General features: G+C 43.8%; 1 protein-coding gene across 1 annotated transcript in view; it reads right to left on the reverse strand.

Moving 5' to 3' along the window:
• LOC146858423 (multidrug and toxin extrusion protein 2-like) overlaps nt 1-25932 on the reverse strand; it is a 1295341-nt gene that overhangs the window by 890006 nt on the left and 379403 nt on the right. The window contains exon 4 of the mRNA XM_085649342.1: nt 16864-17012. Coding sequence (XP_085505468.1) covers nt 16864-17012 — 149 coding nt within the window. The remainder of the gene's footprint in view (nt 1-16863; nt 17013-25932) is intronic.

The raw sequence follows: 25932 nt of genomic DNA on the forward strand, positions 1-25932 counted from the left end.
GGGTGTTGAGCAAGATTCACTTGAGGTGGTCGTTGCTGGAGCCTGGCTTGGTGGGTGCGGTGCAGGATCGGGTGCAGGTGAAGTTGCAGGCGTGGCAGGTGAATGCTCCGTGGGTGCGTTTCGGGTTGGCTTGGTAGCAGGCTGGCTGTCGGCCGGTGTTGAGTGCGTGGAGGGTGGCGGCGACGTATCTCTGTCGGGTTGGCTGGCTCCGGCGGGGTCCAGGGGTTCTGGCGCTAGGCGCAGTCCAGGCGTTGACGGGCTTGCCTTCAGCGCGCAATTGGCACGCCCGCTGCGCGTGGCCGCTGCGCGTTCTCGCGGTCCCCGCCATGTATGGCGCAGTGGGAGGGAGGAGCAACTGAGAGGCGGGAGCGGGACGGCGAATGGGGAGCGGGTGCCAAGAGAAGGGGGCGGGGCCGCAGGAGAGCAGCGGCGGGGAGCGGAAGGGGTGGTAGAAAGAGCGGGAAGACGGAGCGGGAGAGCGAGGGCAAGCCTGGGCAAGCCTGGAGAGCAGGGGCCTTAAGGAGAGGCGGCAGCAAGAGAGGCCAAGAAGGCAGCAGCAGCAGAATCTGGGCACATGGGGGCCGTGCGGAGTGGAGTGACCGGGTCAAGGGTCACTCCACCCAAAGCCATTCTGATCTGGATGGATCAACTCTGTTTATATTTGATTAAAACGCGTTGATAGTAATTTTGTGGCAATTTTATAGTCTATATTTAATAAGGTAATAGGTCGATACGAGTTCGGATCTTTAGCTTCTTTCCCCTTCTTCAAAAAACTCACCACAGTTCCTTCCCGGAAAGAATCTGGTATCGGGCCGCCTTCCAACATCAAATTCAATAATTGCAAAAAAATATCAGAAAAAGCAAAGAAGAAAATTTTAAAAAATTCAGCGGACAGTCCGTCTGGGCCACAAGCCTTACCATTTGGGAGATCTTTGACTACCAATTCTATTTCTTCCAAAGAAAATGGGCTCATCATTATTGATTGATCAGTTTGGGAAAGAGAAGGCAATGCACATTTTTCTAAAAAATCTGCTAGCTTTTGCTGATCAGTATTATGTTGCTGACTGTAAATATTATTATAATGAGAAAGCATTATCTTCCCTATCCCCACCGAATCTACTGTGTCTATCTGGGTCACTGGACATTTTAGGCCTCTGATCAAATTAGCCGCAGCTTGTTCACTGACCTGCCAGGCTAAAAACTTCCCAGTAAAATTACTCTCTTCATATATTTTTTGGGATTGCCTATAAAAAATCTCCTCACTTTGGGCATAATAATGCGCGCTGAATTCCCGTTTTGCTTCATTTAGTTGATGTTGAATGGTGCTGGAGGGGTTCAACTGACTTAATTCATTTAAAACATGTATTCTTTGTTCCAAAGCATTCTTCTTACATTTGGCTACTTTAAGTAAGGCTGCATCTTTACCTATAGTAATTTCGCGAACAAAGGCCTTCATGGCATCCCAAATGATGTTAAGCGAAGCTGTTGCAATGTTACGGGATACAAAATCTCTAATCTTTGATTTCAAGGATGTTACCCATGTTTCGTCAGTCAAATATGTTTTGTTAAATACCCAGCGCTTGGGAGTTTTTAAGTTTTGTACTAAAGCAAACTCGATAACTAACATTGTGTGATCTGAGAACCCATTATGAAGGGTCCTCTAATGATACATATTAAGCTGTCTAGAAGCGAGAAAAAAATCAATCCGAGATGAAGACTTAAATTTCCCTGACCAACATGTGTATTCTCTTTTTGACGGGTATCGTGTGCGCCATGGGTCGCAAAGGTCTAAAGCTATTTTATAGCTAAGGATGATTTTCAGCGATTTAGGTTTAGGTTGCTTCCTTGGTTGCGTGGTTGAATCCAGATTTAAATTCATAAACAAATTAAAATCCCCTCCAATAATAATGTCTCCTACCACCATCAGTAAAGATTGAAACAAATCTTCGTAAGCTGAGAAGCTATCATCTACTGGAGCATAGAAGCTAACAAACGTAATAGTTCTCAATCTATTTTTAACTTTACAAGTGACCCAACACCAACGCCCTGAGCCATCCTCTTCTGTGTGTACAATCTCAGCATAAATGTTCTTGTTTAGAAATATCGCAACCCCTCGCTGAGATTTAGAAGACAAGGAAAAACCTCGGTATGAGGCCCATGTTTTGAACATTGAAAATTCATCAAGTTTTAAAGATGAGATAGGAGTCTCCTGCAACAATATTACAGAGGGATTTTCAGTCTTGATCCACATTTCTGTAGCCCGCAATTTCTTTTTGTCATTTAAACCATTAACATTGAAAGAAATAATTTTCAAACACTCACCTCTAGACATTTAAAATAGAATACATATTTTCCACAAATATCTCTCTTTTTACATTTTACGAACAAAAAACCACCTATCAAAAGCAAAATAACTAATATGAATAGCACTAAAGACTTCATTTTTTCATTTTTTCCCTCCTCCACCCCCACCCTGTGCACCTTCATCGCCCCTACCCACCATCCCCCCCACGTGACTCCCACCCCCCAACCTGCGGCCCTACTTCCCTCCCCCACACCGGCCACAGAGCTAACCCCCTAAACCTTGGGTGTCCTGGTATTACACCCCTCGGGTCCTGGAGTCCGCCTCCTTTTTTTTTTTTTTTTTGCTTGGTTTAACTTTCACTTTTACCCCTTATACCCCTGGGAGATTTCCTTCAGTAAATCTTGTGCTTCATCCAGGTCTGACAGCATATAATGTTTGCCCTGTGCCAGAACTTTCAGTTTGGATTGTTGAGCGATCGTGGCCTGGGCGCCATTAGCTTTAAACAAGTGGAGCATTTTCACGAACTCCTTCCTCCTGCGTGCGGCAGTTGCAGACATATCGGAGAAAATCCGGCACTTAGTTGTCTCGTTTACTGAAAATTGTCTTAACTGATATGCTTTAGTCAAGATAGCTTCCTTTATTCGAGCATCTGAGAAATTTAACAGAATTGTACGAGGTAGTACAGAGTGGGAAAAAGGTTGGGCTGGCACCCGATGTGCTCTGGTTATTGTTAAATCCCCTTCATAATCCGGTATTACTTTCTGTTTTAAAAAGGAAGTCACCCAGTGCACCGTATTGGACCCCTCTACCCCCTCAGGGACTCCTACAATACGGAGGTTCGATCTTCTGGTAAAATTTTCCAAGTCATCGAGTTTTATTGCCAATGCTCGTCTACTTTTATCGATTATTTTGACATCTGGGCTCTGTGATAGTTGAGCGGCGGAGTCCACACCTCCGCACGATCACCTTGAGTCTAGCTCCTCCCCCCTCCTTTCTCTCTGATCTCAACAGCCATGGCGGCTGGCCGCGGTTGCTGCTACTGGCGTTTCTTGGCAAATCTGCCGTGCTGAGGCTCTGAGCCTTTCCTGCTCGGATGCTGGTCGTGGAGCTGATATCTACCCTCATAATTCGTTCTCTTTTGACGGCTCTGCTACCTGGCGGCGCTGAAGCTGTTTGAAAGTGTGATGCCGTTATCGAATGCTGGAATCACCCGCGCTTGATCGAAACCAAGTCCTTTGGTCGCCAGCAGTATGCAGAGCAGGTGAATGAGGTGCTTTGAGTTGGAACTATATCCTGCATATAGGGGGATGAAAATCGGCGCCTTGATATCGGTCCTTTTTGGGAAAAAAGGAGAAGGAGGTGAAGGGGGGAAAAAACTTAATAACTTTTGGCGAATTTCTTTTGAGATGCCCCCTCTCCTCTCGAAAGGAAATCTGAGGTTTTGTTTGTTTTATTTTTCACAACATGGGCAAACTATTAAATGCACGTATTAACGCAAAAGCAAAAGCTCGCCGCCAGTTGCCTAAGGAAACAAAGCATGCTTGCAAGTTAATTGACAAAGAGTCCTCTGAGAGTACAGATGAGTTAGAGGGACCCTATACGGTACAAATAGATCAAACTAGTACAGCTGAGAGTCCGGTACTAGGTGGAACAAGGAAGCTCAACATTAATCTGGGTGTTTTTCAACCAGCTCAACCAGTTCAATCTCTGTCTCCCATTCAATTTGACCTTGATGGTGAAGTTAAAATCGAAACTAAATTGGCTGATATGCTAAAAGTTGGCAAGCAGTGCCCCCTGTTTGAGAAGAAATCCAGTATGCTCTTGTTAAGTAGTCTGGCTTGCGCAGAGGTATCTCAATTAGCAACTTCTTCGGCAGGTATTCAGTCCTCAGAAACAGCAGGCATTATCAATTCTGATCTTACTGATTCTCTCATTACGTCTAAGCTTGTACCTGTGCCAAGCACTATTTCAGTACCTCTTCGGATTCTTTATCAAGATGAGCATACATCCCTGTTGACTGCACAAAAGCAAGATGATCTAACAATGATATCAGAAATAGCATCACAAAATTTTATCCGATTTGGCTCTTCGACCATTACGGATCCCAATACTGGCCAATCAATATCAACGAAGCTGTCTTCACCATCAACCATGGACACTCCTTCCATAAGGTTAGCTGATCCACTCAGCCCTGTTTTAGACATGAATACGGAGTCCATAGGTGAAATCCAGATGACAGTTAAAGACATGTTGAACTTAATTTTGGTTGAGGTTCAGGAAATAAAAAGATTCCAAAAAGCTGAACTAGCCTCAATACATCAGCGACTGGAGAAGATTGAGGACTTAGTTTCAAGTTTTCCACTTCGTCTTTAAGAAGCTGAGACGCGAATTTCTACCCCGGAAGATCAAATGATGGCAGTTAAAAAAGATGTCAAAATAATCGATAAAAGTACACCTCTGCGCATACCCATCCCACTTTGGGTGGAAAGTGCTGGGGCAACAAATGAATGACGGAATTCCGAATGAATCAAACATTCACCCCCAGTCAAGAGATCTGTGTAAAATCCATCATTCTTTTGCTCACTATGCTACCCCAGTTTGGACCCAGCCATATGCAAATCAGTCTTGACCCTGCTCCTCATGGGAACAGTCCAGCCTGAACTTCCAAGCCTGCAGCACTGCGTGTTGCACCCACCTAAGTAGCCCTCTAACCATGTCTCAGCCCGCCCATTACAGAGCCTGTGTGTGCAGTTTACACTGCCATGTCGACCTGGCAAAGATAAACCTCTTAACAAGACCCACAGCCACATGTATATACGAATCCAAAATCTTCAACCAGTTTATCATATTTCAGTTTTTATTCCTAAAGTTCCCAATTTTTAATCCATATGGTTTCATGCTTCATCAATTTTTAATCACAATATTTTCAGAGATGCTAATCCAGTCTTTTCTCAGCAGCACATGGGGGGTTCAATATTCCAAATGAAACAGCTTCTAAAATGTGTACCCAATGCATCTACGGATAATTCCCTTCATCAGGGGTAATTAAAACACAAGATGGTAAAAAAAAGAACCCATCAGCATAGCAAATGAATAATAAAATAGAAACATGAAGGAATCATACCACATACCACAATTACGCCTAAGGCAGTGTAGCTGTTTAGCATCAAATGACAACCCTGCTTGTGACCACTCATTCGTGACCCACATCAATTAAATTATAAACCCCACTTCAAACAACCCAAAAGTGCACATGAAACTACACAAAAAAAGTGACACAGCAAAGTAAAATCCAGTAAAATAAAATACACAACCTTACGTACGTGCTGTGTAAACGCATAACGTATACCTGAGACCAATGATCACTAAAAAATAAAGTATGTGCTTTCAAATGAAACCTCACTCAACCAAGAATAAACAATGAAATTTGGCAATGAAACTATTAGACCTGGCACAATAGCGTGGGTCTCCCTTCCATTTTTCGCATTTGCCTCATATGTTTTTGCTGGTGTTAGTTGCTCAGGGCACTGTGCCACTGTGCCACTGCTGTCCAGTGCCACAGTGCAAGTGCTCCCTATTGTAAATTGATGTATGATGTGTGATTCCATGATTGGTTGGTTTGGTTTACCTGTCAGACCCTAGTACAGTGCACCAGGAGTGCCCAGGGCTTGTAAATCCAAATACGGCTGGTGGGCTTGCAGCACTGGTTGTGCCACCCGCAGAAGCAGCCTGTAAAAGTGTGTCTAAGGTCTGCCATTGCAGAGCCTGCATGCAGTCTGGTACTGTCATGCTGACTGGGCATGTGCACCCACTTGCCAGTCCCTAAACCTTCCCTTTTCTTCATATCAGACACCCCTATGGTAGGCCCAAGGGCAGGGTGCCTTGTAAGGATAAGGTAGGACATGCCCTGGTGTGTGTGGCATGTTCTAATAGTGAATTACAGCCATTTTCGTTTTTGACTATTGCAAGGCTACCTGTTCTCCATAGGCCAGATTGGGCAGTTAGGTTATTACATATTTTAATCTTAACTGACTCAGGGAACATGGTAGAAATTCGAATTTAGTATGCCTGAACTCAGAATGATAAAATACATCTTTTAGTGAAGTTGGTTTTAACATTCTGTGTTTGAAAATACCACTTTTAGAAAGCAGGTATTTTCTTGTCTAACCAATCAAACCTGCCTCTGCTAGGCTGTGTATTCCCTGTCTGGAGTTTGAGTGACAGGGCTGGGGAATTCCCGGAGACAGGGTGAGTCAGCACAGGGTTGAATTGAGAGATCTCCATGTAGATGGGTGGGAGGAGTTGCACCTGGGACCTGAATAGGGCTGTGCTATCCCTCCACAATGCTGGATCCACCTCCTATGGTGAGTCTGATGTCTCTGCCCTGCACTCTGAAAGGAAAGAAGGTGTCAGGTAAACAAAGTGCTCCAGGACTGACCAGAACCGGTTTGAACAAGGCAAATGCCCCTCGGCCCTCAGAGGACAAAGGATTTTGGGGTATAAGTATTGGGACCCTGATCCCAAGAATTTAGATCACTTTGGGAAAACAAGAACACTCTGCTGAGGAGAGGAACCAAGAAGAAGCTGAGGAGGAACTATCCCTGAAACTGGGGGATTGGCCTGCAGTGGTTGCCTACTGCCAAAGAGAGGAGAAAGGAACTTTGTGTGTACTTTTGCTCAACTTGTGAAGGATCTCCAACGGCTAGGAAAAGAGCTTGCCTCCTGCTGAAGTCTCAGGAACAACAGACTTCACCCCCCAGCTCCCCAGAGTTCTTTGGAAGTGCCTGCTGCTGCTGTTGGGCCTTCTGAGGGACTGCATGTCGCAAGGAGCTGGAAGCGCGACTCAAGAAGGAGAAGCGTGCCGCCATCGGAGCTCTTGTTGTCGCATCTCGTAAAGTGTGTCGCCGCTGCAGCATCGCATCGAGCGGAAGCATCTCGCATCATGCAGGAAGTGTCTCGCAACACCGAAGAAGCGTTTCGCCATCGCAGCCATCGTAGCTGACGCATTGCACCGCATCAAGAGAAGAGTCTTGCATCGAGGAAGAAGCGTGTCGCCATCGCAGCCATCGTAGTTGTCGCATTGCACCGCATCAAGAAAATCCATGGAGAAGCGTGCCGCCGTCGGAGCTGTTGTCGTCGCATCGCGTAAAGGGGTGTCGCCCCTGCAGCATCGCATCGAGCGGAAGCGTCTCGCAACGTCGGAGAAGACTGCTGCTGCCAAGGCCGCTGTTGTCGCATCGTGTAAAGGGTGTCGCCGCTGCAGCTGAAGCATCGACTCGAGTCTTCTCGCAACAACGGAGAAGCGTACCGCATCTGGAAGATCTTCATGTCTTTATTTCTTTGCACCAAAATCTTCAACGCATCAGCATCATTGCAACACTTTCGGTGGACTGCGTGTCGCATCTAAAAGGTACATTGACTTAAAGTGTCGCATCCAAGAACTCAAGAGAACTAAGTTAAATTCTAACCATCTAAAGTAACAGTATTGTGTGTTTTTGTTGTTTAATGGTCTTGTGGTAAATCTATATAAAGAATACTTATTTTTTATATAAAACCTGTGTGGTGTCCATCTGTAGTGTTGTCACCTGATTACTGTATGTGTTCTGAGATAAACCTGTCTGCTCGTGCCAAGCTACCAAGGGGGTGAGCAGGGGTTATCTTAGGAGTGTACCCCCCTACCCTGACTAGAGGCGAGGGTCCCTATTTGTCACAAGTGCATACCTGTGCCACCCAGAGACCCCCAAGTCTAACAGAAACCAAATATGCTCATCAGGTATGCAGCACAGAATACGCGTATGACTCATGAGAAAACTGAGGATAAATATTAAACACACCATGTATCAAACCATCCATAAACCGCCCACAGGTAGATATTTCCAAATGTAACCAGGTGAAAACCAGCATCCTGTGCAATTAATTACCTTCACGTGCCCCAACCAGCCCATGCTCGTGAACAAAACAAAACAAGCATTTGCAATGCAATAGGTCGCGCATTTACTTGAGTTTGAGCTATTGGCCTTGTAAGTGACAATGCCTTTTATTTATGTTTTGGTTTTTAAAACAGATAAATAAAAGGCATTGTCATTTACAAAACCAATTGCTTAAACTTGCGTAAATGTGAGACCTATTGCATTGCAAATGCTTGTTAAAATGAGCAATGGTTTTGTGTTTGCTTTAGGGACAAGGGAAGATAAAAACCGTGAGTGCGCCAGAGAAAGACAGAGAGAGAGAAGTAACGTTGTGGAGACGAAGATGAAAGAGAGGGCCAAGGAAGAGTGGCAAGTGAGAAAACAGAAGAGACTAAGCATTACATTTTGTGCACAACATTCCTTCACAGTTTTATAGCTCGGAGTACTAGGTACTAACTTTAATTCCAGACACATGTTTTGCATCAGCTCATTAACCTTCACAGACAGCAGACATATTTCTCTCCATGTTATCCCTGTTCCGAAGGAGCACTTCCCGCTTCATGTCACTTATGATAGGCGTGTTACTCCGCACTCACAACTCAGGCAGGGAAATTCCACTTCAGAGTATTGCTGCGCATATTAATGTTCTGTCCCTCTAGCTATGCACCATAAAACTTTACCGTAATTTTGTAATGAATGTCAGGATGTCTTTTGCAGCTGACTAGTTGCGCAGTGGGTGAGGCAGATGGTACAGCCTTGAGTAAAGTTCCAGGCTGATAATGCGACGGGGAGTGAAGTTCCAGGAGGCCTTAGCTGAGCATGGTTAGGCCACTTAGGACTGTTTCTGCTGCGTTTTTACTTGGCTGGCCACAAGAGAACAAATCCGAAGCACACTGCAATTATGACAGAAACGCTTGGAAGTGAAAATGTGCACTAAATAATGGCATTGCGATGCTGCACTAATAGCAGTCTGGGCGTGATACAGGTGCTAATTACCAACATAGCCCTAAATTAGTCCTCACTCGCATCCTACCCATGAAAAAGACTGTGAGAAGTGCATCTTGTGACAGGCACTTACACGAAGGCTCCACACAAATACTGACGACCCCCTCCCACCTTCCATCTCCACTGATTGCTTTTGTTATTCTCCTTCAGCTCTCTTTTTAAAGAAATTGAAGTGGTAATACTGTGTTTATCAGCAGAATTATGGGGTTTAGGAGGCAGGCGGTACAAAGGGGCTCCGCTGCAGCCCCTTTTTGAGAGGTGAGTAACCTGTGGGACGCGGGTTGCCCCCCCCCCCACCTCCGCCCGCCACGGTAATGAAGAGGGGGTTAGCATGTTTTTTCCTGCTCCAGATCCAATCTCTGGAGAGTGAAATGGAAGGGATCAGGTGGGGGAGAGACCGGGTATTTTATCAGGAAGTAAAGGGGATTGTAAGCCTCCCTGTTGCCTAAAAGGAGCTCGTAACCCATTAAAGCATGTTAGGATTATTTGAGCACCTTTTTCATTTGAGCATACAGTGTCCTCAAGGGGTGGAAATGATTGTTAAAGTGACATAAAGACTCCCATCAAAGCAGCTGACTATCTGCGGACCGGGTGAGGCAGATGGTAGAGCTTGGGAGCCAAGTTTTAGGAGGGTTGCTTGGAGCATGGACAGACCACTGGAGGAGTGTTTTAGCTGCATTTGTGCTGGGAGGGTGGGGGAGGGTTTATAACGCGAATGGGAGCAAAGTTCCAGAAGGTCTGTGCGGAGCATTGTGAGACCACCAGAGGACTGTTTCTGCTGCATTACTGGCATTTCTTTGGTGGTGGGAGGGAAGGCACCCCACAGTGAGATGCAGTGTTGAAGCTGCAAGTTAAAGGTAAAGCATGCCGCTTGTGAAGCGCCTACAACACACAGCAGTATTGTTGCGCTTTACAAATGAAGTGCGTACCTTAATCTCGTACCAAACGTGAGCAGTGTTTTTAATCTAGTCAGGTCCGCTTCCTTTCGCTATAAATCATCACAGAACAGAAATATCCAAAGCATTCGAGGGCTGTTATAGGACGTCACTGCTTGCACTTCTCTCACAAACACTGAAACATGATGTCACATTATCCGGTGGGTAAAATTAAAAATATATGTATATTTATTCTGAGCTCCGAATTAATGAATAAAAAAAAAGAGCAACTGGAGATGCCGGGGATTGAACCCGGGGCATCATACATGCAAAGCATGCGCTCCACCACTGAGCTACATCCCCTGGCTTACAAAACTCCCGCCTATAGGTTATGATATAGCAAACAAGCGCCTCGCAGCAGCAGGGCAGGCTTCGCCGGGGGCTCAGGATCAACAGGCCTCTCCACCAAAGAGAGAATGAAGCCTCAATGTGCGTGCCTCAGCCGGGCCTGGCTCCCTCCGGCATACGCCACTGTGTAGCTACAGAGGATGGAGCAACAGACAGAAACCAGTGCAGGAGTCCAGTTGGCATGGAACCGGCCAAACACAATTGCACGCTCCTTGCATCCGAAGTGAACAAAGTCCGACACCCCTGCCCAACCCTTCTCACCAAGGAGCCCGACCTCACACTTCCTGTAACCGCAACAGCGTCTCGGCACCACGAATCCGCCTCCCAGCACCAGCTGCACACTGAAAGCCACTCATGTTATCACAGTGCAAGAAGGCCTATACGCTACTAGTAACACCTCCAACAATACGTGCTGGATTTATTGTAAACTCGAGAGCATTTTGTCTCGTTCATATCACGCATAATTACCCTGACACTTCTGTCACAGGTCATGTCAAGATGCCTAACATGCAGCTTTCAGATTTCAGAATTAAACCACACGTTTGCTTTGTTGTGTTTAAGTTAAAGGTGAGATATGTGGCATAATAAAAACAAATGATGGACCATGCATGATCATACCGGAGCTCGCAGCACCATACAAAATACTTCAGAAATAGTCCAGCCGCGTTAATGTGCACGAAAAAGTTATTACGTTGATTCAGAAAAAAGGCTTCAGAAAACAAGAAATGAAGAACTGTATTACAATAGGTAAAATTACTCCTTCTCCTTTATGGGGCCATGTGTTTGAAACACATGGCCCCATAAAGATAAGAAACCTTTCGCGACGCACGGAGGGCAGACGAGCCCGTCCAAATGGGACGGCTCAAAAAGCCAAACGAAAACGTCATGAACAGATCTTTTCCAATGGCTGGCCACCGTTTAGCATAAACGGTGATGCCAGCCAATGGAAAAGAGGGGCGGGGCTTAAAGCCCTTTACAGAAAATACCACACATCATTAAATCTCGCCAGCGAGACTGCGCATGTGCGCAGCCCACGCCAGGAGAGACCTAAAAAGACTATAAACATGCCGTACATGGCAGCCCGTGAGCAGTAAAATCCTCCCCCAGTGAAATATAAACAAACTGAATACCTAATCAACCCACACGCCCGTACAAAAAGTACGTGTGGCATAAACAATGCTCACATGTGAATACAGAAAATAAATTAAATCTATATTGTCAACAATACATAAATACTTAATCAAGAAAAATTATGCACAAAATGATTACAAAGCAAATGTAATGAAAATCAAAATCATATGATTAAAATATTGTGATCATGCCTAATGGAGTTCTCCGTGCTTCAGATCATGATCGAAAAGAGCCTCCAGTGCTGCAAACACAGTTTCCGCCATGAAAGCAGGGAGAATAGCTCAAAAAGAAAGCACAAGGAAATATTTTCATGGATGAACCCTTTTCTTTTAGGGAAATGTGCATGATTCAAGTAGGATGTTTTACAGCTAAAGTTTGCTAGGTAGATATAAATGGCTGAAATTTGTAGCCTTCCATCATTCATGTTTGATCATAAACATCGGAGAATTTGCTCTTAATATCATCTCAGCATTTATCATTTTAAAATCTTCATACTTTAATATAGTTTGTTCCAGTACTGAATAAGCAATTATATGAGTGCTAAAATAATAAATATTTGAGTAATCCAAATTTCAAAATAACAATTATGACTAAATCACACTACAGTTACCACAATGTACTGTGGGACGACTTCTTCAATATATGAAAGTGTGACCCACACCTCTGTTTTCAAGAGGATGGCATCGCTGCTTGAGGCTTTCCTTTTTTTCCCAGAGGACCACGTTGCTTCTTGAGTCCTGTCTTATTTTTCAGAGGACTGCCCTGCTGCTTAAGGCTTGAACTGCTCCTGAGAGAACTGCCCTGCTGCTTGAGGCCTGCCCTGCTCTCTGCGAAGGAAGAACAGACCTGCTCCGTTCATCCCAGGCTACCTAAGTGACTAAAAGGTTCAGTTGGCTAACCTCCTGTTCTTAGCTACATGGGTGCAACACGCTCCAGAGACCTCCCTGCACCCACCCAGCTGAATTGCTGCAACTGGACCTGCATTACCCCTGCTGGTCTCTGATAAAGGGATTCTCTGATCCTCAAGAGGTGCTTCCCTATGTCCTGGACCCTTGGCTGGCATCAGAGTGCACTCCTCTACAAGAAAATGAGAAATCCCGAAGTTCTGGACTCTTCGTGCCAGGCTTTGAGAAGGTAACATTTTCAGCTGGATTATCCTAGTTCTTGTATTCAGCCTGCACTCCATTGTGGTGGGACTAACTATGTGATTTTTCCCAATCTAGCATTACTAGAGTGGCGCTGTGTGCTTTCAGGCGCTATACTTACCTAACACATTCACATTTTACTTCCTTTTATTTATTAAAATCTACTCTATTTTTTTTAAGTGGTTTGGTATTTTTCTTGTGTTGTGTTCTGTTTGTGTGCGGCAAATATTATCTCTATGTTAAGCCGGACTGCTTTTGTGCCAAACTACTAGAGGTTTAAGCACAGGTTAATGTAATGGAATCGGAAAATGAAATTTGCACTGCGAGTAGTAAATTTAAATGGTATACACATCAAAATAATTCATAGGAAATACTGTTGTCAAAGGGTCAGTACTTTCATTGCTTCTTTCATAAAGTCTAAGTGCAAACACATCTCTATTTTGTGAACAAAAATGTTTTCAATCCAACGTTATCATAATAGCAAAGTGAACTGAAACAATGTGCATCAGCGATGAATGAATAGGACTATGCCTTCAAGACAGTATAAGGCACCAAAGGAGCCCATACATCTTAAAAAACATAAATCCGCAATGAAAGTGTTTTTGCTTCAGCAAAGTGAATACATCAGAATGAAAACTCTACTTTAAACTACCGACTACACCAAAAACCATTTCCTTAGTTTTACAAAAAAAGAACTCCTTGACATTACATAACCAAAACCTAAAGAAAACAATAATACGACGTGGTAATCATTCAGAAAATTGCATAGCTTTAATGGAAAGCCACTCGAGGCAATGACACCTGATGATAATGGCATGAACACCAGTCTCTGAACCAAAGCCCACTCTATGTACCACTTCCTGTTTTCTTTTTGAAGTATTAATGTAAGATCTTTCACACATCGAACAATGTCAATAGCCAGAACTAAAATGAAATGAGGGTGTCAACAAAGAGCAATAATATGAGTGCTTAACAGGAAAAGGATGTGGACGCACATAGAAAGAACGGGTAGATGCAGAAGAAAAAAGACAACTCACTGGAGGTAGAGTGGAGAATGCGAGTGGGATATAGAGCCTTAGCCAGAATAGTTATGGGGTGATGGCACTCTCCACATGGCAGCCTAAATGCAGGTGACTTACTGTGGTGGGATAGCATCCATTCTAAGCAGACAGCAGCCCATCTACAGCCATATTGGTTGTAAGATTTCAGCCTGGTGAAGAAGGCACATTTCTTTATTACATTGGAAAAAAAGGAATCACAGTGGATCAAACATAGCCCATAAGTAATTATGGAATGGTATATGTGAAAGATGTACGTGGAACTGTAAATGCTTAAGAAATGTCTACCACTTCGATTAAGAGAAGAATTTACACATGGAGTCAAGGATGATGTTACAAATGTAGAAGAATGACTAGTGAGCATGAGGCTCATACCATGCGTGATCTGAGTTACGTATTGTGGAGAAATTGGAATGTTGGCTGAGGTGGGTGTTAGCCCTTCTCAAGCAACTGCCACAATCCTGGTCAGGGTGAACCACAAACAGTCACTAAATTAACCTGTGCTTAACCCTCTGGTAGCTTTGCACAAAAGCAATCAGGCTAAACTTAGAGGCAATGTGTAAAGTGTTTTTGCAGCACACAAACAGGAATAAAATCCAATCAGTAGAACTAGAGAAATGCAATTATTTAAAGTTTTACGGTAAGTATAGCGCCTAAAAGTACAAGGAACTAACTGTGATTATCTGGTCGCACCGGACCGGGATAAAGTCACAAGTTCAGGCTGACTGCAATGGGATGCAGGCTGGATACATGGACCAGGTTAATCCCACTAAGAATTGTTCCTTATATCCTATCCTATCTTTTCTTTTTTTTGCAGAGTTTTATATAGCGCGAACTTGACCCGAATCCAATCAAGTATCAGAGCGCTTTACATAGCACCAGTTACGTTACATGAGGACACACATTCATTTTTTGTTAGGCACGGGGAGATTAAGTGATTTTGCTCAGAATCACAGGAAGTTCAGTGTCATTACCGAGACTCGAACCCAGTTCCCCAGGTCATAGGTCAAGCGCCCTAGCCGTTAGGCCAACTCCTTGATGCAGGGCATAGCTGCGCACTTTTCCAGTTCCAATGAGGAGATGCGCGGTCTTGCGTCAAGTTTCGTCAGTTCCGATGAGGAGCTGTGAGGGCTAAAATGCGAGGTCAGGCATTAAATTGCTTCATGCTGCATCAGGTTTGATGAGGCCGCCGATCAGGAGCTGCAAGGTGCTGTGATGCGGGGTACTGCATCACGCTGTGTTGTGTTGTGTCGCCCTGCGTTGATTCTGAAGGAACCGGCAGTTGGGCCAGGTGGAGTACACTCTCATGCCAGCCAAAGATCCAGTACCTGGGGAGCATCTCTTGGGGATCAGGACTCACTCCAGCAGCAGGGCTCCGGCAGGTCCGATTTAGTCTGGGCAGATCAGGACAGGTCACTAGAGATTAGTATGTCTCTGTAGATCAAGACAGGATACCAGTCAGCGAGCACTTTGAGTTACCCTGGTGGGTTTGGGTTCAAGGAGCAGGTCCAGGTTACCTTCCTTGAGTAGCAGGGCAGCAGGACAGTCCTTCTCGTAGCAGGGCAGCAGGGCTGTCCTTCCAGCAGCAGGGCAGCACAGCATTCCATCTTTGGAGTCTTCCACAGGTCCGGAAGTAATCTAAAGCGTAGGTCTGAGGATCCTACATTTATACCTTGTGCGAGCGAAATGGGAGGAGCTCTCAGCATTTTCCTCCCACAGACGTATTTGGAATTTCCTGCTTCCCTACCCTAGCCCAGCTCTGTCTGCAGTCACAATAGGCTAGTGTGAAGCTGTTTGTGTGTGAGCTTACGAAGTGTCTTTGAAGTGAAAGTGTGACAGGTGACCCCCTGCCTCATCAAGTGAGGATGGCCCTTCCTGCCAACACCCAGGCCCTCTTTATGATACTACCTGGGAGGGATGCACAAAGGCCATGTACCAACTACTTGCAGTCATGTGACCCAGGAAGCAGGCTGCAGCACCAAATGGTTAGCACAAGAAAATGTCAACTTTCTGAGAGTGGAATTTCCAGAATTGTGACTTAAAATCCCACTTTACCATTAAAGAGGGTTTTAAATTACAATTTTTCACCAAACAACATTCCTATCCACTCCCACACAAATGCTATAACTTATTAAATGTAATAGGGTAACCCAATGCTATTATTTGGGAGAAGTAGGCCTTGCAATAGAGGAAACAATTTTAGAGCTTTTTACTACCAGGACATGTAAAACCTAAGAGTACATGTCCAGCATTTTAAATACAACATACCCTGCCTATGGACTGTATAGGGAGCAAACCTAGGAGTGACTTATACTTATTAAAGAGGAAGGTTTGGACTTGGCAAAAGGTTTATCCTACCAGGACGAAATTACAGTTTAAAAATAAACACACAGGCTGCTGTGGCAGGCCTGTTACGTGTTTTTAAAAGGCTACTTGATTGGGTGACACAATAAGTGCTGCAAGCCCACAAGTAGTGTTTTATTTACTGAGGCTTAGTACATGTAGTACCACTTTACTAATGACGTACAAGTAAATTAAATGTTCCAACTGGGTGTGAGCCAAATTTACCATGTTTAAATGAGAGAATCCTTTAGCACCAGATAGCATGGGTAAAGTTAACAAAGCTTTAGAAGCCAAAAATAGGTGTTCAGAAAACAGGAGGGGAAAAGGTAAAAAGTTTTGGGTGATCCTGCAGAGAGGGTCAGGTCCAACATTTACCATGAATGCATGCATCAATTTCACACACTCTGTTATGTTATACTTGCCTCTGCTGGGGCTTAGGTCTCCAGTAGTTCTGCATTTAATAAGGCCAAGATTATGAATCATTCTGTAAACAGATGCATTTTCACGAAGCTGGTACCTGAGGCTTGGTACACACTCCTAAAGGAATTGCTATTCACATGGATCATCTTTCGTCAAGTCCTACTATGTGTCATTTCCCCTTTTAAACATTTTAATTACGTAGGTCTAAAAAGTATTCTAATACTCTCTAACTGGGTATCTGAGAAAAGAAACTGAAAATAGTACCTGGCCACCTTGGGATCTTGCTTGGCCAATAGTAGAAGATTCTCCGTGTTGATGAAGAGAGCCCAGCAGGGAAAGCAAATAAGAATTAAGATGAGCAGTGAGCGCTGCAGGATGACTCCAATTTGCTGCATGTTTTTACAACCGAAAGTCTGAAAAGAAAATAAGAGGCATGATGTAGACTATTGGCTTCTTAGGTAATCCGTACCTGCGGCTTTAGGATGAAAAACATTATCATGCCAGATCGATTTTCACAAATCCAGAGAATACTCTGGATTTGTTTTATATCCATACATTCATCAAATTCACTTCAATGCCTCATCAGGGGCAGTTAGCGCTATATACATGCAACTTTAGTTTAATTCAATAATGTGAATTTTGATCAGGAGTCTGGGTGGGTTTGAAATATTTTAAGAGTTTTGATGCACCCTTCTTGGCATGGCTGCTAAATATAATTTTTTTTCTGGATCTCTAATATTGCATTACCTTTATGCTTTCAGTTTAACAGATGCTAGGGGCCTAATTACTGGCTGCACACAGTACTGGCAAGGTGGTAAAACCACATGCAAAATGTACATTACTACGCAGGAACACTGCAACAGGACTGTACAATTACAAGTTGAACCCCATGGAATGCAAATTATCACGTGAATACTGATCATAAAACCACACACTGAATTCCCAACTTGCAGGGTTTAACGCATACATTTACTGCCTATTCTGACTTAATAGTAAATGTATGCAGCAACCTTTGAGTGGTGTTGTGTACAGATAGGGGATGTGGGGTGAGTAGGGGAAAAAGGGGTAACTAAATTGGGGCAGGGGGAGAATTGTATACTCCGCACTGCCGGAAATACCGACAAGAAGCTTGGCTACAGCTGCATCAAAAGCCTCATACAATTTTTGGGGATGGAATTACTACCTGGTCAAATCGGTTTCAGTATTCCATCATCTGATAAAACAGTGAGCAGGAATACTAGCTGACTCCAAATCAGGAGTGGAATTGCATAAATTCCACTTTGCCCGACTCATAATCATGCCCTAGGTGAAAAATTAGGTTTGTGGAATGAATTGGGTACTTTGATCAAAGTGCACAAGAGTAGGACTTTTAATTTCTACTTTTATTGTTTTGTATTATTTTGACAAAAGAATTGGGTTGTGAAGAAGAATTGATGATACAGAGTAAATACTAAAAGATAAAAAGAGGATAGAAAAAAATAAAAAAGAAAAGCAATAGTAGATGTTATCTGTTGGATACTGGTGTGAACTGACCTATGTGTTAATAGGTCGTTTCACAAATTATCAATTCCTAGTGTGATGCAATTCGACATTACTCATGAATATTAATGGAGTCGTTTGCAAATTGCAACCCACTAGAAATCACAACCTTTACAGAGATGGTGGACTGCCGAGGTCAGCAGTCCCCCATGTCTGTGATTGCTTTCAGAAGAAGTTTTTTTTCCCAATGCAACGCATTTTGTTTAAAAGAAAACGGAATGAGTTAAAAAAAATAAAGGTGTAAGTTTCATTTTTAAGTCGAGCTACAGTGCATGCGCTGTCTGCAAGACCTGCAGTAATTAATATTCCGACATTTTTCCCGCCTGCTGCTTACGGTTGGTCAATTCTCCTGGCGCTCTTGTTTGGTGCATCCTAAGTGGTTGCAATAACTGGCATGTCGCTTCCTTTGAAGGCTAAGGAGCACCGGTCAAATACTCTTTGCTTACGCCTTCAGGGTTCTTTTGTTGTTTGGGGAACTCTTTTGGTTATGCTGCATTGCTTTTAATTAGGGCTTCCGGTTTTATGGTATTTATTTTTTTGACATTTCCGTCTGTATTTAGCCATATTTATTTTGGGTTTTGTGGAAAAATGAAGCTTAAATGAGTATATTTCTGCATGTATTTAACCGGTAAATATGCACTCATGCTTGAATGCCTACTAGGTTTCAATGCTGTAAACACACGCAGAAGATAAATCAATGCACTTATAATATACGCAATAAAATATGCAAATTTCAGTATCAACCATGTGCATATCTACTGCTGTTAAAGCCTGTTTACTAAAAGTCCTTTCTTTTTTAGCCCACTTACCTACCAATCCACACAGCTATTGTCTGGCAGTTATGACAGACAGTTTTTAGAATTACTCAAAAAGCAACCCAATTTCCTACACCTTGTAACAGTTACAGTTGATTTTCCCGATATTGTCACAACCATTGCCTGCAGCAAGCACAAATGCATGCAGTCTTCCATACCTTGCACCAATTTAAAGGCCCAGTTCACCTTTTTAGCCGTTTAATTCACCAATGGCAAAACTTTATTTTTGTGCCAGGACTATTTCCTATCCCAATCCGACCTTGAATATACACTGACTTAGCAAGAAAGCATGTGTCACTAAAACAATGAGACCTACAGTAGGGAAACAGTACAATACTCCACCTATCTACAATGGGTCAGTACCACAAAAGAAAGATAGACATAGGAGCAAACACCTCACACAAAGACAGCCCAACTCCTAACGCTGGGGCAGCTGCACTGTGGCTGAGACAAAAACTTTAATTGGCAGCTTAACGCTTCTATATAATACACGGAACAGCAGCTCAGCATCTGTTATTGGGACATCAGAACAGAGGGCCGAACATTAGAGAAAGAGGAAAAATAGCCTAATGCTAGGCTAAGTAAATGCAATGTTTTGAAATGGCATGTCTGCTTTAACAGCTACCTCATGTTAGGCAACATACAATGCTTATCCAACAGACATATCTCACAAATATGATCTGCTTTTCGCTAGACCGGGGTAGCACCTTCCTATCGTTCTTCCTAGCTAAGATAATTCCAACCCACAACAGAATCATAGCAGCATTCCGCGACAGCAGATAAATTGGCAATGTGGGAGGAGAGAACAGGACGCTTAGATGAGAATGGGTGTTGGACTGATTTGTTAGATAATTGGAGGTGGCTGCTGCCCAATGCCTATGTTTTCCCTGTAGTCACTATGGCCCACTATGGCCCATGGCCCAGCACACATTAATGCAAAAGGCATTTGTAAGTTGCTAGACCCGGTATGGCAGAACAAGAATATCTCTAAGGTTGCAACACAATTGGTGAGACACTGTATAGTATGTTTGAAGTACACTCCTGGAAAGGGCACCTCTACACCTGCTGGTAACTTTGCACCACCTTCTTTCCCTTTCAAGGTCATCCAAATGGATTTCTTTGAAATGGAGCGGATAAACAAACTCAAGTATGTACTAGTGGTAGTTTGTGCATTTAGTAAGTGAGTAGAGGCATACCCAACTAAAGAGAATACAGCCATAGCAACAGCGAAGGTACTTCTAAAGGAGTATTTTCTACGCTACAGACTGCCACGTGTGATCTGGAGTGACAATGGGAGCCACTTCAATGCTAAAGTCATTGAGCTAGTGTACAAGAGCCTACAGATCACACAAATATTCCATGCGGCCAACCATCCAACAGTATTCTCAAACTATTTTGATTGATTATTTGTATGCCTTGTCTAAAGATCTGCATTCTGTCCACAAACAGATATCGGCTGCCCTACAACCATTGCCGGAGGGCCCTGGACATCGGATCCAGCCAGGGGATTTTGTCCTTGTGCACCAGTTTCAACACAAGTCCTGTTTGGAGCCGCAGTGGAGAGGCCCTACCCAAGTGCTTTTGGTCACTCGGATAGCTGTGAAGGTGGATGGCCATAAGCACTGGGTGCACGCCTCCCATATCAAGAAGGTACCTCTCCCACTCTTGTACGATTCCTGGGTGAAGGACGGGATTGCCGACCAGAACGGGGACCTGGTTCCCCGCTTTGTCCCCTTTTCTGATGCCCTTCTGAGAGGGGCACAGACCGACAAGGAGAGTGACGAGATTTTGTTCGAGGCGATCCCACCTGAGATACGGGCTGCCTCGGATACTCCAGCCCCTGCAACTCCAAGTCCTGAGTCCCGATCCCCAACAGATTCGGAGCCCTTGCCTTTGTTGATGAGGAAGTGCCTGGGTACACTAGGTATAATCTGCGCCCCGACGGAAGGCCAGTGCACCAGCAGGGCAATACAGGAGTTGAGTTTAAGGTGCAGGCCTCTGGTGCCTGTTTTAGATTAGAGTGGTGAGCATTGGTGCACTGCCCTGATCACTGGACAGGGTTGGTGAGGGTATTTGCCCAGGAGGGAGGTTGCCCTATCCTGAGAGAAGGATTGTTTTCAACAAGGGCCGCGATTGTTTTAACTGGGTTGCAATTGTGCAGCTCCAACGTGGGAGAGAGAGCATTTGATGAACTATAGGAGCCTGCCTGTGAGGCTCTGAAGGACACACAGAAGAAGAATACCCCTCTGGCTTGTTGTACAGCGGCTCTGATTCCCCCAAGTACTTTTTAACAATGCATCCCTTTGGTCGTCCAATACCTGATGAGGAGAAGCCCTTTGCAGCTCCCCGCTCCTATTCCCATGGTCATGTTGGTCCACCTGGCCCCTTAAGACTAAAATTGTGTTTGTAGTGATCATTTTGCTTTCTCTGATCTTTGTATTTGACGTGCTGTTTTTTTCTGGAAGAAAAATATCCCATGAAAGCTTGAATAAGTACTACACTCACACCCCTTGTACATTTTATTGGTACTTTAGCCCCTCAAAAAGAAAACCACCGTAAGGCTTATAAAGATAAGGTTTTTATTCAGACGTTGCATCAAACTCATGCTGTTTATAATATGACAAACTGTTGGGTGTGTGGGGGTATTGCCTTTGTCTACACACAAGAATTGAAAACTGATGCCTATGCCTCTATCCTACAATAATAGTTGTGAAGGCTGGTTTAATTTGCTTTGCTTGGTCTGTCCCTTCTTTCAACCAGACTCCTTGGAACACAAGGGCACTAGGCCCTGTTCATCAATGACAAAGAAAGTGTTCCCCTGGAGATGAGCGTTTTCAGGTATTCCTGACTTCGTGCCTTGGAGCAGTGAATGGGGGAAGAGTGGTAAATAGAACAGAAGAGGATTAGGACAGATTATCGCAGTTCAATGTGACTGAATATTACCAATCTTTTCAAAAAACGTAATGTCACTAATGATAAGCCCATGCCCTTGGCGGTCGTAAATGTAGCGTCTTCATTCTGCGTCCAGGGAATAGGGAGTGTAGAGGTAGGGAACAGTACCTGCAACACGACCTCTATATTGAAGATGCCGAGGAGCCCACCATTGATTTCACCACATAACATTTGTTATGAGCCTTCTCTGGCACTGCACCAAAGATTTGGAACTCTCTTCCACCGGAAGTACGCAGAATATCTTCAACAAAGGCTTTCAAATTGGAAGCTAAACAATTCCTTATGAACAAATTCTTACCCTAAGAGGGATACTTTCACCTGCTTGGATGTTGATACTGCATTTATGTTATTCCTCCCATTCATATTGTAAAGCGCTCTGTTATCCCTCGGGATCTTGTTCGCGCTATATAAAACTTTATAAATAAATAAAATGTATTTTATTTGTGGAAACAATGGTTATGTGTGGTTACCTGAGGGGTGGTCAGGGCGGTGTTATCTCTCTTACCTCCTTCCCCTGGTATATGTGGCCCCTTCCAATTAACACACAGACTGCAGCGCAGGCATGCTATAGATTCCCGAGTCAAGAGAGTTGTCAATCCAGATGATATTGATCATACAGACATGTCCCTACAGCAGTTCACTGATATAATGAAGGGTCTCACACCATTCTGGGGTCCCGTAATCAATAGTCGCATTATTAAGCGTTTGGCAAGGGTAGTAGAAGGGGTCATTAATACAACAGCAGATATACTCACCAATATCACAGTCGAGCTCCAGGCTACGAGACTGGTCTCTCTTCAAAACAAAATGGTTAAAGACGTTATCTTAGCTGACAGGGGTGGAGTATGCTGCGTCATCGGAAGCAGTTGCTGTGTATACATACCAGACACTGCCCTGACTGTCAATTTAGCAATTCAGAAATTACGTAAGCTAGTTTCAGAGATCTATGTAGATAACGGTTCTTGATCCCTCACGGGATGGCTCTGGGGTCTCCTAACGTCATGGGGATGGAAGACTCTACTTGTCCTAATAGGTATTGCAGGTGTCATCTTTACTTGTTGCCTGTGCATCCACTGTCTCCCAGTGTGCTGCACTTACTGTGTTACTCAGCTCACACCAACTCCTAGATCCTCTGGTCACAATAATAAAGCTTCCAAAACCTAAAAGAATGTGCAAGGCAGGCAGTATTAGATGTGTTAAAAACATGACTAACTAATTTGCCGGAATGTAAGGGGCGGTCAGTGTTTTACAAGTACTGTATCTCACTGGATGTCCTTGCACATTTCTCGAACAGATGCGAGTGCTAATTCTTTTTGAAACAATAGTGCTTTGTGTATGCTTAGTTTATTCAAATTGTCCTTCAAAGTTGGAATGAAAGGCCACAATGGGCTCTCCATGACTCCTTGTGTAGGGGGGAACAGGACATTATATGACGGTTTGAGAAACATAAAATATATAGCTTCCCAGCTTGCATGACATAGCAAACTTGATCACTGAGCATTAAATTAACTTCCATTTGAAAGGACTGTAATAAGTGGGAGTATTGCAGGAGCTGGTATCCATTTAATAACACAAGCTAAATTTACTACCGAAGCATTACATGCACCGTGGAAGGGCATGTGTTTGCAAACAAGAGAGTGCCCGACATTCTTTTCCAGTAAGGAAAACCTCTTTGCCGGCAGATTCACAACAATAGGAAAAGGAAAGTGACCATAATTCATGAATGAAGTTACCTCCTAGGAGTTGATATCTACTGACAGGGAAATGTTTCATGCAAGCTGTGAATTGAAATGTTGAAATGGCAAAAGATATTGTGCGAAGTATTAACGAGACAGCTGAAGGTGTTTCAGCTGTGGTAAATAGGAGCTGTTCTAACTTCTCTAAGTGCAACATTGTATAGGTGGCTTCTTTCTTTGCCATCAGTTGTTCTTTGCATTTTAAATTGAAAGGCAAAAGTAATCTACTGGAATTCAGATAACTCATGGTACGTGCCCATTGTTAAGGGTTTGAAGTGTTCAAATAAGCAGCATAATAGATCTAAGCTGACTCTGCCCATGATACAATGTCGACATGTAACTTTGCACAATATCAATAACAGATGACACAATGCTTTTCAAATTATCAATATGAGAAGCCAGTATATTAATACTATTATCAACAACAGCAAGCCCTTTATCCAAATGATCTTGATCACTTTGTCTTTAAATTGTGGCAGCTTCCATTTGCAAAAATTACCAAATTTCATTATAGGTAGCATAAATAAATCTTTCTGAACGTGGGGAATTAGGGCCTAATAGGAAATTGGATAAATCAGACAGGAGAGAAAGATATTGTTTCACTGCAGACAGTTTCAACCACTGTTGATACAATTTTCCCACTGAATAGGTAGTAACAATTCCTGAATGTTGTGAGTGGGAACATGGGGGCTCGGGGTGACTCTTTTTAAATCACTGTGTGGAGTTAAGAAACCGATCATGATAACAATTTGGCCCTACTGACCACAATACCCACCAATGAGGATCTGGAAGTATGGAATTCAATGTACCATTCTACACCATGCTACTCAGTTGTTCTTCAGAACAAATTGTCAGACTTTGCCAATTATCCTAGTGGGCAATGGAAAGAATATTTGGGGCTTTAATTGCTTTCACTTTTACCAGTCCCAGACATGTAGTCTGCTGGATGGTGTCATTCAGGAAGATCATTTGTGTTGGAATTAGACGTGCTCAAAACAAGGTTTTCATCCCCTGAACTTGAAAAGGTTTGGCTCCCCATGTTGATTTCAGTTCTTCCAATAATCAGAGCCTTTAGAGGGCTCATCAGGTAACAAACCAAGTTATATATATTAGCTTAGTTTGTGTAAGCATATATTTTTTGGGTGGTGTAGGAATTAATTTGAAATAATATGATGTTGGATCTGAGGTGTCATATCCTGAAAAATATGGAAATCTATCCCTGTATGTTTTGAAACTCCCTTGTGCGGGAGTCAGACAATATTCCCATTGTTTGTAATTAAAAAGTGTAAGTTGAACACTATCTGCTGTAGAAAATAATGGTCGTAATGGAGATAACAGAACATGTCAGAATTAAGGAACAGGTCCTCTGATTAGAAAACAGTATAATATTCCAGCTCCGAGAGCATGGAGTTTACAGTTTCAACATCGCAATCATCTGAATGTAAACCAGGTATTATTACATTCCCCCATGCAAACTTCAAACACATATGGCATCTGCAGGATCTCCGTAGGACTGAATATGTTGAAAGGAACTTTATTCCAAACAATTTCATCAGTTACTGACAAGGCTGAAATGTTTACTTATTACCATTACATTTTCTAAACATCGGGCCAAACTAGCTGCATGCGGGATCTTTAAGTAGCTATTGGGTCTAATAATTGCCCGATATTCAAACACCTGGATCAATGTCTTATGCCACACTAAAAACCTACAGCAACAAGTATTTGAAGCAGGGGTGCATTATTGCAGCCATATTATGCAATGTGTACACGGCTGACTTGGGTCAGGCAGTAATGATGGAAAATCTGTGCCCCCCAGGCTGAGATCACTCATGCTTCCCATCATGCAGTACACAGATAATGTTGTACTGCTAGGCCATACACATGTCGGAATGAGGGGGGGCGTGGCCAACTGCTGAGCATGGTGGACGTGAGCTGAAAGAGCTCAGTCCCCAGCCCTGACACTCAGCTAGATATCCTGTGTCCCGCTGGACCCACGAGGCTGGGTTATCCATCCTGAAGCGGCGGACCTTCCCTGGAGCCGGCGGTTGTAACCTGGGTGCCTGATTTTGTGGATTGGCCTCATCTTGAGCGGACTCCGGACGGCCGGAGTCACGCCGAAGAGAGGGGCGGAGTTGAATGCGCTGAGCGGCAGCCTGGAAGAATACCGAGATTCCCGCTGTATTAATAGCGCTACGGGGCAAAACTGGCATGAACATCGGGGTTGGTGCCCCTGATTGGCATCGGTTTATGATGCGGCTGTAACAGGCTTTGCTGGGGACTACTGGGTC

Source organism: Triturus cristatus, chromosome 3_2 (assembly GCF_964204655.1).
Source record: "Triturus cristatus chromosome 3_2, aTriCri1.1, whole genome shotgun sequence".
NCBI lineage: Eukaryota > Metazoa > Chordata > Amphibia > Caudata > Salamandridae > Triturus > Triturus cristatus.